Source organism: Nesoenas mayeri (assembly GCF_963082525.1).
Source record: "Nesoenas mayeri genome assembly, chromosome: 7".
Lineage (NCBI taxonomy): Eukaryota > Metazoa > Chordata > Aves > Columbiformes > Columbidae > Nesoenas > Nesoenas mayeri.
Window position 1 is genome coordinate 16,923,885 of NC_137551.1, and position 13,270 is coordinate 16,937,154.

The following is a 13,270-nucleotide window of genomic DNA, read 5'->3' on the forward strand; positions in this document are numbered from 1 at the left end:
TGCCGGAAGTGGCGGCCGGCAGCGCCTCGCGGGCGGCGGAAGGGGCGGGGACGGCGCGGGGGCAGGTTCCGGGATGGCGGTGTCAGGTTCCGGGATGGCGGTGTCTCCCCGCCGTGGTGCGGGGCGGTGCGGGGTCCCAGCCGTGCCCGCCGCCTCTGCCGTGGCCCAGGGCGCCGCCTCGGCCGTGCGGTGTCGCAGCGAGGCCCAGTAATGGTGGCGCGGAGCACCGGCAGCTACGGGCGTCGGGTCGGCACCGCGGCCTTGCTGGCAGGGGCGGAAAGGCTGGAGCGGGTGCTGCCTGCGCGCCTCGGATTTGCGGGCCTGCGGGCGGCTTCTCACCCTGCTGCCCCTCCGTTAACCGCCCCACGGCGACGTTACTGTATGGCGTACAATGCGGGTACAGTGTCCTGTCGGACTGCCGTGAGAATGTAAGTTCTAAGTACGTGAAAGCGCAGTCACTGCTCCTTTGAGCTGTCCAAGAAACTCAGAATCCAGTTGCCCACAGTTTAGAGGTCATAAGACAAATTATTAACTCTTCCATAATCTCAACAGAGATCAGCAGAACGGGCAAGTGAGGTTGTCTTGATTTTCTAACTGTATCGTGCTATTTTACCTGAAGAACAGAACATGCTGAAAACAGGGCAAAGGTATTGAACTCTACCCTGGTAAGATACCATAGTGTATTTTTTCCAGAGTGATCTGTCATTGGGATGTACCTTGGTACGGTGTGGATGAGAGAAAGAGGTGGAAGTTTCTGATCACGCTGAATAGAATTTTCATTGCTTTTGCATGAGAAATGAGTAAACACATAAAATGAGCCCGGCATCATTTAAAAATCCACTAGTGTTGTCATGAAGATATCCCCATCCTTCATTTAAAGGCGGATGTCAAGAGAAAATAGCGGAGAAATATTGCAGGACCCTTATACTGTCAATTTTCATATCAAGCAATCATTATAGGCCATTTCTCCTTAGATGCACCATTTTTTGCACTGTTGTTCTTTTCTGATGTCTGTAGAAAAAATAAATCTGAAAACTGGCAGCTGGCAGACAGCACTCAGTCATTCATCCAAGGTGATCCACAGCACCGATCTGAACAGCACAGATGATTTATGAAAGCTCCAGCAAGGCACCGTAACATCAGGAACTCCATAACCTATAAATAATACAAATGGAGGGGATAGGAGACAGATGAGTTAGAAACAAATGACTCCAGAAATAAATTTATTCTGTATATCAACTGACTGTGGTAGCAGTCAGCCCTTTGCAGCAGCATAATGCAGTCGGAAGAACATTCAGATTTGGCTTTGTTTATGATTTAATTACTATGAGGATCAAGACAAGTGACCTAAGTTGTCACTTCGGTTGAAGTAAAGATGCTAATGTCACTCCATAAAGTTAATGACACTAGCCCTTTCAAAGTATTGGGCCTTGTATTCTTTCTTCACAGAGGAAAAAAGGCTCTTTTGCAATTCTTACCCATGTGCCCCTGCAGTGAAACAAGGAAATTTTACATTTCAAAATGCTTCACAGCTACTTCAAGTTGTCAAGTCATCAAGCAGTCTAATGCAAGTGTCCACGATTGTACAATCTCAATTGTAATGGACTATATATATTTTAAGTAGATCAAATATTTGGAACAGAAACAAGCTGTAAGAATTTCTGCGCATTACCACACGCCCTGATACTGGTTCAAAGATGCTGATCTCTAAGTAGTCTGTTCCACCCTGCCTTTATTTTTTACACCAAATGAAGTGTAGTTTCCCAAATAAGTTGCTGGATTTGGAGGGAATGTTCCCCTTTCTTTGCCAGTTCAGTAGCCTCTGCAAACAGAATAGGAATTAAGTACAGTTTCAGTCCTTGCAATGTTTCCCTGCTTTCTCTTTACACACACTAGATGAAAAACCAACAAGTTTTGATTCATCGGTGCCAAACCATAGAACACATACATATGAATCTGAAAGAAAAAAAAAATTAAAAAAGGACCTTGTCTTGCTGTTAATAATGGATCTGTAATAAAGTTGAATGTTGAGGGAATGTTGCTTACTCCAGGTCCACATATCCGTATTAAAAATAAGTAGCAGTTATCTGACAAGGGAAACAAATAGGGGAGCAAGGCAGTTTAGTTCTGCTATGCACATTATTCACTTTTTCTGCCATGCATTTTTCTTCACCAGCTGCCTGTCAATCACAACTTTCTGCGCACTCCCAGGTGCCAAGTTGGTACAATTTATAACACATCGCCTCATTTGTTTGTATCTGAAAAACTGGTTTAAGCTAAAAATGTAAAAATTAGTAAAAACAGAAAATAAAAATTGCTGCAAAAATAACTGTAGCAGGCTACAGAGCTGTCTCATCACAGAGCGGGTCACTGTGTCAGTGTCTTAAGCATAGTCCCGGCGCTAACTCACCTTCGTGATCTCATTCTTAGCCTTTTTTTGGGAGGTGCCAGGAAAGTGCTGTTTTGTTCAGAATGCTGTGGCTTTGTTGTGTGGCTGGTTTTGGTTTTGTTTTTTAACATAAACACACACTAGAGTCCACCAGCTCCCCAGATTGCAGGAAGGAAGCGAAAATGAAAGCAGGAGTTTCCTTATCCTGTTTCCATACACTGTTTATAGCAAGATCAGCAATCCACCTACAAATGATTTCCCAAATTCAGTCTCCAGACTTCAGAAATCCGGGTTGGGAAATGAGCCATGAGGACATGAGAGTCCAGGACTATGTGAAGTTTAGGGCCCCAAGGTATGTTATATCACCGATAGATTTCCATGCAGTGAGCCCCTGGCTGAGAGTCACATCCACAGCAGAACTGGAACGTATGTACATGCGTGCGCAGCCTGGTCATGCCCACTGGAGACAGAGAGCCCTGTGCCCAGCTGTGGGGGCCGCTGGGCTGGTTTGCAGCAGCGATTTGGCAACATTGGCACTGGAGAAAGTCTTGACGGTTGGTTTCTATTTGAAGTTGTCCCTGCTAATGACGTTTTGCTGCTCTGTCTAGTTGCATCACCTAACAAATATTTTGAAAATGACCAAATGATCTTGCACAAAAAAGTGATGAAGAGCACAATTTAAAACTTGTAACTCCTAAATGAAAGTAGACATGAAATAGCTGCTTAGCCACTGCACTGCAAAGCTGAAAACTGGTTCTCCTTGCTGACATTTGATGTTCTTTGAAAGGGTGAATTATCTAAATAGTTTGTGCTTTATTTAACAGAAATTTCCAATAAACCTCATTCCGTCACTTTGAGTTATGTCATTTCACGCCATGTGACATGAAGACATTGATGTGAGTTTGACAGGCAGTGGCAACGCTGACATGTCAGTCTGAGAATTTATGACAAATTATATGATACAGATGTTTTAAAAATACTGCAGATTTCCAAGAAAATGTCTTCAAAATGTATAATCTCACTGGGTGCATCTTTAGATGGAAAACAATTTATTCAATACACTTATATTGATTCAATGTTCAGACTGACACTTAATTAAAAAAAAAAAAGGAAATTTATATTGAAATTCCCCAACTAGCTCCAGTATATAGTAAAGGAAAATGAGATATGTTAATGCAATGTGGTTTTTTTTTTTTAAATACTCTGTCATCAAATAATACTGTTAGCATTTAGTAATTTGAAAGTATCTCAAATCTCAGGATGGCACACAGGAAAGAAAGACCCCAACTGAACAGGGAATGAATTGCTTCCAGCAAATAATAAAACATGGCAAAGGGAGATAGGGAGATCTTTCACTAGAAGTGCTAATTGATCTAAATAATGTTTTATTTTCCAGGTTTGGGAATTTTTTTTTGTAATCTCATCTTTGTACAGATCAGATCCTCCTTAGAATTTATTTGTAATCTCTGTACTTGAGTTGAAACATACTTAGATTAGTCATGTGGACTTTCAAGCATCTATTTTATTTTCAAATTTTGTGCTCCCATAATGGAAGAAATAGGGACTGAATGCCTAAGAACTAATCAAATTAGTTAAATAATTATTTTTCAAGGCAGAAAACAAGCTTTTTAGAGGGGAGGAGCTAAAAAGTAAACTCCATGTGCTGATCAGACAAAAATTGTTCTATCCATTAAAAACACGTTAATGTTGTAGAACACTAGAAAACTGTCTCACTTAGTATTGATCTAAATGTGCCAGAATTTAATTAGTTTGTTTCTTCTTCAATAGCTAACAATCCCCAAAATCATATCCTGAAAGGAGGCTGATGAGTGAACTGAGTACATGTTTTGCAGTCGGAGATGACTGCATCTATAGCATCATAGCTGGCTGAACTTCCATGCTGTAACATTTCCACTCTAAAAACGTTCTTCTTTCAGGATATGTGAAAGGAGTTTGCTTTCAGCCCAATTTTCACTAGCGAGCTGGAAGAGTGTCACAGACATAGCATCAGTTAGTAGTGATGTTCAACAGAAGAGCCTCCACAAATGTCCTGTTCTCTCAATTGCTGCTCATTTTCCAGGTCATGCCATGCCGCTGGGGCTCTCATGGCAGCTGACACTGCTACCACCTAATGTGTTATGAGCCATGGAATGTTTGATTTAGATTATTGCACCAAGTACTGCCTACAAAGTAATCACAAAGGCATAGTCCACTCATTGAAAGGATGCCTTCTGTTGGGTGTTCCAGAATTAATCATGCATTAATTTCAACTGAAACAGCAGCTATTTTAAGATCATATATAATTGCACATGGATGTTTGGCTTAGAGCTGCCCACCATCCCAATGCTCAGGACAACTGGAATCTCAAAAAGTTCCTACTGCACAGAAAGCTACTTTTGCCTCTATTCAGTGTCTCCATATATCAATTTGTTGTTTTATTCCATCCATCCTTAGTAGTTTTAAAAGGGACAGCAAAGAAGCAAAGCTGTCAAGAGAGCTAAACCCATGTGGACAAAAGGTTACACGTGGAAGGAATAGCCTGCCAAATCTGAGGACAAAGCTAAGTTCATGCTTTCCATAGTTTTTTACCATTTGAATTCAAGCTACTTTTATACCAACTAAAATGCAGCAATTCTTCACAAAGTCAGAGAATCACGGCATTTCCCTGAACGTTAACATGAGGACAAAATAAAGCACTGCAGGAGCAAGGAGATGGTGGAACAAAGCCTTCAGCTTCATGTAGAGGAGTTAGCACTTCTGCCGAGAAGGATCTCCAGCTTCCTGGGAGTTTCACATCAAGGCTCATCTCAGTAGAGGAGACCCCAACTGTCCTGATAGCTAAATAGTGTGTATATACATGGAAGGAGAGGTATATTCTGAAACACCCAAGCCCCATGCTGTGGGCAGAAGAGCAGGCAAGGGAGAACATGGAGTGGGAAGAAAGAGATGGTCTTGTTCTCTCTAGTGAGGTTACATCCTGTAGGTCAGTGCATAACAGAGCTAGTCTGAAAGCCAGATCTCTGCATCCTCCTGTCTGTTTCAAAGACGGCTCCTGATAACAAGAGTCAGTAACACAGCTTTAACAGTCATGGTTACAGACTGTTAAATGTTTAGAAGATGCTAGGTGGGGAAGGCCAGAGTTTTAAAGCAAATGGATGTATGCCATACGAATGTTGGAGGCACACAGGGCTTAAATATCATTCCTCTGCAGTTCATGTTTTTCTACTCAAAAGCTTTCATGCCACAGACGAACTCTGAATTTTTAGTCAGTGCAGTAGAGGTAGAGTCCAATAAAACTTTTACAGCTGAAAAGAGCCAGAATTAAATACGAGTGCCACATTTCTGACAGAACTTGATTGGCAACAAAAGGGCTGTGCTTACATTTTAAAAAACCCTGCTCATAAAGCCTCAGCTTAACCCTCCACCCAGAAACCCGAGAAAAGTAAACTAAATTAAACAGCTTCACCTGCTCAGTGAGTTAGTTTTCCTCATTCATGAGCACAAATCAATCAGCTTAAAAAGCACTAGTTTACCAGAGGAAGAAAAAGAACAAAACAGAGAAACAGGTTGACATATTAAAGACATATGCATAGTGCTTGAAGTTTAACCATTTTTGCAGTTCTCTGCTGCATCTTGGCAGCTGGTTGCCTTACTCACTGCAGAGCCTGGCTGCATGTCCCACTGCCCCCTCAAAATAAAGGCAGAAGCACTGTTGCTAGCATTTTCTCTACTTTGACGTTTTAGGCCAGAACATATATGGCAATGGCAAATAACAGTCTCTTTGTATACAGGAGGCTCTTAAGCAGTATTTTCTCTAAATCCACAGAATTTTAACAATTTCTGCTTCATAAGAGACTCTAAACAAAGTCTCCCCCACCTCCATATAACTTTTGACCTCTGATGCTAGAAACTATTGCCTTGCATTAAAGTGATCTCTCACCCTCAATACTCCTAAGCATAGTTATTTAGTCCAGAGTTTAATACCTGGTTTCAAATGGCTCTTCATGTCTCCTGATAAAATAAAATTAAGCAAATGCTCTCTCCATCATAGTAAGTCAACGCATGTAGAATAAAGGTGTTTCAGACCTGACCAAGGGTTCTTTACATTCCATCACCCTTTTTCCACGGGGGATAATAGCAGCAGTAAGCTTCTCCTCTTGGGTCACCTTCTCTTCTGGATTCCTTTGGTAGAGAAACCAAGCTCTGCACATTAGCTGCTGGGCTTGCAAAGAGCATCAGCATCTCATGTATTTCACCCTGCAACTCCATCACTGACAGCTTTGCAGCCCCTTCCAGGAGTCCCGTGGTCTGAAAACCAGAAGCACAGGCCCTGCTCTACTTGACAAGACCCACTAACACTGCAGTTTGACATGATCAGTCTCTAGTGGCTCACCAGACCTTCCTATATGAACTAACTCAGCAGCTTACAAGTTTCACCTGTTAACCATTATACTCATGTTTCTTGTTCTCCCACTGAGGGAGATATTGTGCAACATGTGGCAACTGTATTGTATTAACACATTGGTGAAAGCAGTGACTGCAGAAAGATTAGACATATAAGGTACAGTGAAGCTTGGATCATTTTACTTAGTGAAAAAACAGTAGCTTCAAGAAATACATTTCTCTAAATTATTGATGATAGGCAAAGACATCATCATCTGCTTGGTGTTTGACCTCCTGGTGACCATGTTGGTAGGACCTGCTGGTGCATTTCTGACCCTTTTGCAGCTATGGTTTTAAGCACCTCAAAGTAACTGGGAGACAGTTGTTATTGGGAGATAGTTGCCACGCTTCTTGCACTGGACAGGATTCCATTTTCCGTTATTTGGCCTTTAATCACTTATGATGAACACCCAGGTCTCTCTAACTGCCGCTGCCGTGTCAAAGGCAGCACCAAAGGCAGGCAGGGCCGTGGCTTGATGGGTGCCCTGTGGGTGGGGGGCTGCCACAGCATGGCTGTGCAGGAGAGTGGTGCGGCTCTGGGGATGAGCCCTGAGGAGTTGCCTGGAACCAGTGAGGACGCCGTGAAGCCCAGTTTGGTACACGTAGCTGTTTAAACTGGCTGTCCCCAGCAGGGCAACGTACAGGCGAGCGGCCAGCCCTGGGGAGGGGTTCGGAGAATGCCGCAGCCTGGGGACAGCATGGCTCGGCAGCGGGAGCTGCTGCCCGGCACCTGCCCCAGCCCATCTCCCGGCTTCCCCGTGACCGGTGTGGGGGCTGGCAGCACCCCAGCAGCAGTGCCGTGCCTCTGGCTGATGGGACTGGGGTCTGTCCCTGGCTCTCAGCATGTCTGGGGCGGAGGCGCTGGGCCCCCGGGGACCTGAAGGCACTGGGTCATGCACAGGGGACATTCCCTCCCTTAAAGAAATCGAGCAGCTCCTGAACACCGGGCGGCCCTCTTGCAACCATGTTGATGAAGTGTGGCCTAATCTCTTCTTAGGAGACCTGTGAGTACAGCTTTGTGGACACACCTCCACCATATGCTCTGTCTGTCAGTATGCCTCATGGGTGCAGCTTTAGATAGCTCATAGTTTTGCTAATTGCTGTCATTTACACTGCAGACAGCATAGTTTCCGAGATAAAATTAAGACTAAGCTGGTACTTGTTTCTCAGTTAGCCCTTGGAAACAATGGATCGGCTCCAGCAAATGGCTTGGGAGATGCAATCGCAGTGCTTCTCCTGCTCGGTGAATACTTCCGTGCCCATCTCAATTTGCTTGTATTTATCTTTGCCTTAGAGTAACAGCTCACAACAGATTTGTTTTGTGGAAGATGGGTGTGACCCACGTTTTAAATGCTGCCCATGGCACAGCATACAGCCACGGGGGCCAGGACTTTTATGGAGCGACCATTGAGTATTATGGTGTACCAGCCCATGACCTCCCAAGCTTTGATATAAGCCAGTTCTTTTTCTCTGCGGCACAATTTATCCACAACGCCTTGAACACGCCGGGAGGTAAGAAATGGTCATTGGTTGCATTTTTATGCGGGTTGGCAGCCTCTCCTAGCAGGTCAGCACCACAAACTCAGTAGTAGACATGTCACTACATGGTGTCCTGCCAGCTTCTGGTCACCTGCGTGGTAGATCACGGGAGAAGAGAGTGCTGGGTACACAGATGTAGCTCTAACTAGGTCCCAAAAAGGTGACATGAGAAAAGGGATGAACAGAGCAGGAAAGAGAGAGGGGCAGAGAGGATAGGAGGCAGAGTTGAGAGAAAAGTATCTGGAAGGAAAGGCTGGTTCAAAAAAGGAGAAGCAAAGCCATGCATTTAAATTGGACATCCTCTTTTGATACACTCTTACTGCAACAGTATTTGTAAGAACAAATGAATAAAGAGACAAAAGTCCTGATTTCTACAGCCACTAACCACATGAAGAGGCTCATATATTGCAGATGAGCTTCTTGTATGAGCAGGGCCTGCAGCGCTGTGCCCCCAGGGAGAAGATTTACCTTTACCCAAGGAGATTCATAGCATGTTGCAGGAGAGACTGAGCTGCTTGACACTGGTGCAATAAAATACTAATTAACCTGTACTACATAAAAGTCCATTTCTTAGCATGAGTAAACTGGCATTAATGGAGATGTTGCAGTCTCTGTTACAAGTTCTGCCTTCAAAAGAGAATTACAGTCACAGCAAATTGCCTTATTATGCAATGGTACTAGGCCAGTCGTTTTTCTTGGTGTCTAATGTGTTAGTGCCATCCTTTCAGGCCAGATTTTAGCATTCTTCTTCACCTAAGTAAGACCTCTGAAACCAACGAGTCTGATTTTCTTCTTGCTCACAACTTCATTACTTCAACAGGGTTTTCTTTGATTTACCGGTGTTTCTGAGATCAGCTTGGGATCTCATGACACTTCTTGTACAAATGAGTGTAACAACTGCAAATTAAAATGAACTGTTAGCAGTTCATGTGATCTGTCGGAAGAGTGAGAAATACACCACGTTTGCAGTGTTACTCTAATTAAGCTGGAGAAAGCAGATGGGCTTTGCCTTCCCTTTAAAGTAAACTTCATCTACTGTACTCCTTTTCTTCTATGCTTATAATTTTTTTTATTTTTTTTTTAACCAGCTAAAATTTTGGTACATTGTGCAGTTGGAGTCAGCAGGTCAGCTTCCCTAGTCCTAGCGTATCTCATGATAAATCACCACCTCCCATTGGTTGAAGCCATCAAAACAGTGAAGGAGCATCGATGGATCTCACCCAATCGTGGCTTTCTGAAACACCTGCGAAATTTGGATGTTCAGCTACGGCAAAAGAAAGACTGCTGAAGGGGCAAGCCGATTTACATTCACTTTTCTGAGTTTCAGCCTTCATAGCCATTGTGTGTATAGAGTTTCCTATGATCAATGCATGTTGAAAAAAATGACTAAAATTGCACATGAAAGAAAAAAGTCAACAGAACCGTAAATGGATTAACTCTGATAGCTCAGTTGATCCAAGACCAGCATAGCCAACACCACCACCGTAAGCGCTGTGTGCTGCAGAGCTGCTATGCCTGGCCTGGGGCTACCAGGTGACTCCACTGGACTGGTTAAGATGAACTGAGTTTGTTCCTATTTTGTGTAATGCCAGAGGCAAGTCCAATAATTGCACCTAGCTGTATGGCATGTTTGAGTCCCCTTTACTCAGGAGTGTAACATAACCACCTTCCTTGGTTTGGTTACAGTTCTCATGTGCATGTTCTCATAACAAAAGATTGTTGTGTTTCAGGCCTGGTGATGTGGTGAGGGCAGTTTCTTAAGAGCCCAGTCACTGCTACAGAAACATTCCTCTTCCACTGGACTACTAATTATTGCAGTGCTACAGAAAGCTGTGACAGCCTGGCCACCCACACCGGCAGAATAAACTTCTGTGCAGCTCTCCCTGCAGTCTCTGGGTCGGCAAACCCACAAACCTTTTCTTGTGTAAATATGTTTTCAGCAAGATAGTGTTTAGTATGTAGTACACTAAAGACATTAAAGAAAAATGACAGATCTTCAAAGCATTTTGTAAGCTTGAACTCATCAGCTCATTCTCCCTCTGAATTACACCAAATCAGTTCTATGTAAGTGGCTTTGAATCACTCCTGGTTTAACATCACGTAGGAACTTAACTTACATCAATGGCTAGGCTTAATTGATACAAATTAGTTTTAAGCTGTTTTGAGGATGTCACTTTTCCTATCGCCAGTTAATTGGTACTTAAACCAATGTGATTTTTAATACAGCAAGAGCATTTTAAATTCATGCTACCACTCTGCTTGAAAATTAGCTTGTTACCTTGTGGTGAACCATGAAGTGATAATCAAATCTATTTTTGCCCTTTGCTACTGGCTTGATTTATTGATTAGCTAACCTTATAAGCCTTCCCTGCCAGATGAAGTAAATACATTTCTGTTTATTTGCATTTGAAGCATCAGTTCTGATCATTTTCCTCTATGCTGGAAGAGACTTGTAAGGTTATTAGTAGACTTAAATAGTGGTGACTTGTGAGTTGAACCTATTCCTTCATGGACTCCCTATCCTCCTTAATTCTTGGAGAGGTTATGACATGAATGCTGATTCTGCCTAGCACCTACAGGAATGTAGAAATCCTTCCCAATTTCAGTGTACACAAATGCTTTGCAAAGGAAGCATATTTAAGATCCTTTCAGAGATCTATTTGACTGTCTGTTTAGATTTTCCTGAATCTTGCCAGAGAGCTCTGCTGACAAGAGAAAGAAGACATTGTAGTGAAAAAAGATCAAATAGAAAATCACATTTAAGCCCAACAGTGCTAGGACAATCTTTATACCTCACAAAGCAACAGAGTGGTTGAGGAGCTGGGTTTGCTTTGAAGTTCTCCATTAGATTTAATAGAGATTTATATAAGCTAATGTTTCATTATAATTTATACTTCATTCACGTTACAGTAGGTTTTAGCCTGGAAACCTTTTGAAGACATAGCATTGAAAAATCTGAAATTTATGTGAGTGAAATAATGCATCTTAATGGCTTTAGGCTGGGCAAAATTAGACACATGTGAGCAAGATTAATGGAACCTCCCATCAGGATAATGCTTTGCATGCCCCTGAACATCTGTCCCACAAAGCCACAGCTGTGAAAGCTGCTCCTGCTGTAAATTAGTACCTGCTCTCGGAGGTACTGCTTGTGCTGCAAGAGTGTTGTTGCACCAGGGCAGAGAAGAGCACAGAGCGAAGCTGAGCCAGTATGGCATCCATGCCACCAATGACATGATAGTGATCACGTGCAGCTAGACTGACTTACCCCAGTGGAGGGAATAAATTAGTTAGAAAATCTTTTCAAGGGCACTGGCAAATCACAGAAGTATTTCTAATCTGTGGAGTGTGTTGCCTGTATTTCCTGCCTGCCTGTATTGCTCTTTCCCTTACATACAGTTTAATCTTGGCTCCAGGTCTGCTCAGGGAGGATTCCAGTCAACATAAGCAGAAGAGGTAGAATTAGGCCTGTAACTTCATAAAACAGAAAACACTGTCTGCTGTGATGTGCGAGGAGGAAAAGAGACCTCATCTGTCACTTACACTACCCATAGTTCAGGTTATGATGTGATATGACATTAGTGCTTCATTATTTTCCACTATCAGCAGGAAAACTTATTTCAAATATTGGTTTGGGAAGTTAGACTAAGGAATGAAAACAAAAGAAAAATACTGCCTCACCAGTGGCACTTTGTTCAGAAAATGCACATCTGTCAACAGGGTCTACACAACCCAGGAGATTAAAGACACCAAATGTTAACTCCTCGCTGAGGTAGGGTCCCATTTTGACAGATATTTGAGTATTTAAAGGTAATTTGGGTACCTGCTGAGCTGCCAGAGCACCCAGGCTCACACAAAACCACAGTGTCACCTGATGGGAGCCATGTAAAATTCCTGTGGAAACTTCCCTTGATTTTATTTTCCAGTACAAGAACTGAGGGCATCAGATGAAGTCAGTACAAGCCAGGTTTGAAACAAGAGGAAGGGGTTTAGCTGAGCTGCGTAACACCTTGCCACAGGATGCTGCAGAGGGTAAAAGCCCATGAACATTCAAGGGGTAGCTGGAAAATTTCCACTCAGGGTTATAATTATTTAGAAATTCCATCCAGATCTGGAAGCTGGGAGAGTATTAGAAAGCGGTATAATTCATGCTTGTATGTTCTTATTTTCTGTAGGTAGGCACTTATACCCACAGTTAGGTGCAGGATAATGGGCTCAATGGACCTCTGGTGAGGCCCAGAACAGCTGCTCTCTTAGTCTTTATTTTGAACTCACCCCTAATATGAGCTGTCTGCTCTTTCCTGGTAGTTTATTATTAGAACTGGGTCACATGAGGCACTTGGGACTATGTCTTGGTTGCGTTGACTGACATTTCTTTCACAAGGAAAGGTCTCTGCTGGTGGGCACAGCAATATAGCTTATGTGGGGAGGGGAGTACTGTCTTTTTGCATAAGATTCGCTTAATGCAGACTTTTCCTTTTTGTGGTTTTTCCCTGCTCCATCAGGGCTGTAGCACTGAGCTAGTGCGGGGAGGCGTCAAGGCGTGTGCCGAATTTAGAGACAGCCACCTGCTTGGGAACATCACGCGGCAGCAAAGAGCAAACTTCAGCAAAAACCCTGCCCTGCGGGTGCTGCTGCAGCGGCACCCAGCCGCCTGTCCCCTCCCTAAATCTGCCCATGGCCACCCAGGGGGTCAGCGCCTGAAGACGATCAGACCCCATCAGCCCAGGAATGCTCTGAGCCTGGCAATCCGCTGCCCAGGAACCGCCAGATATTTTGGACAGCTGCAAGGTGGAATTAAATCACGTGGGTGAAGGGTGGCCTAGTCTCTGCATAGGCAATATGTAAGTGTTATTTGAGGCTGAGTTGTTCTGAAGGGCTGGGGAATACAGTACTTGTTAA

The 13,270-nt window shown here is 43.4% G+C and overlaps 1 protein-coding gene across 1 annotated transcript; it reads left to right on the plus strand.

Moving 5' to 3' along the window:
* Positions 1-7,675: 7,675 nt before the first annotated feature.
* Positions 7,676-9,659, plus strand: DUSP13A (dual specificity phosphatase 13A; the record flags this gene model as incomplete). The annotated part of the gene is made up of 3 exons (XM_080348301.1): positions 7,676-7,836; positions 8,127-8,344; positions 9,460-9,659. 3 exons carry the CDS (start codon positions 7,676-7,678, stop codon positions 9,657-9,659), a joined length of 579 nt encoding a protein of 192 aa, XP_080204427.1.
* Positions 9,660-13,270: the final 3,611 nt, after the last annotated feature.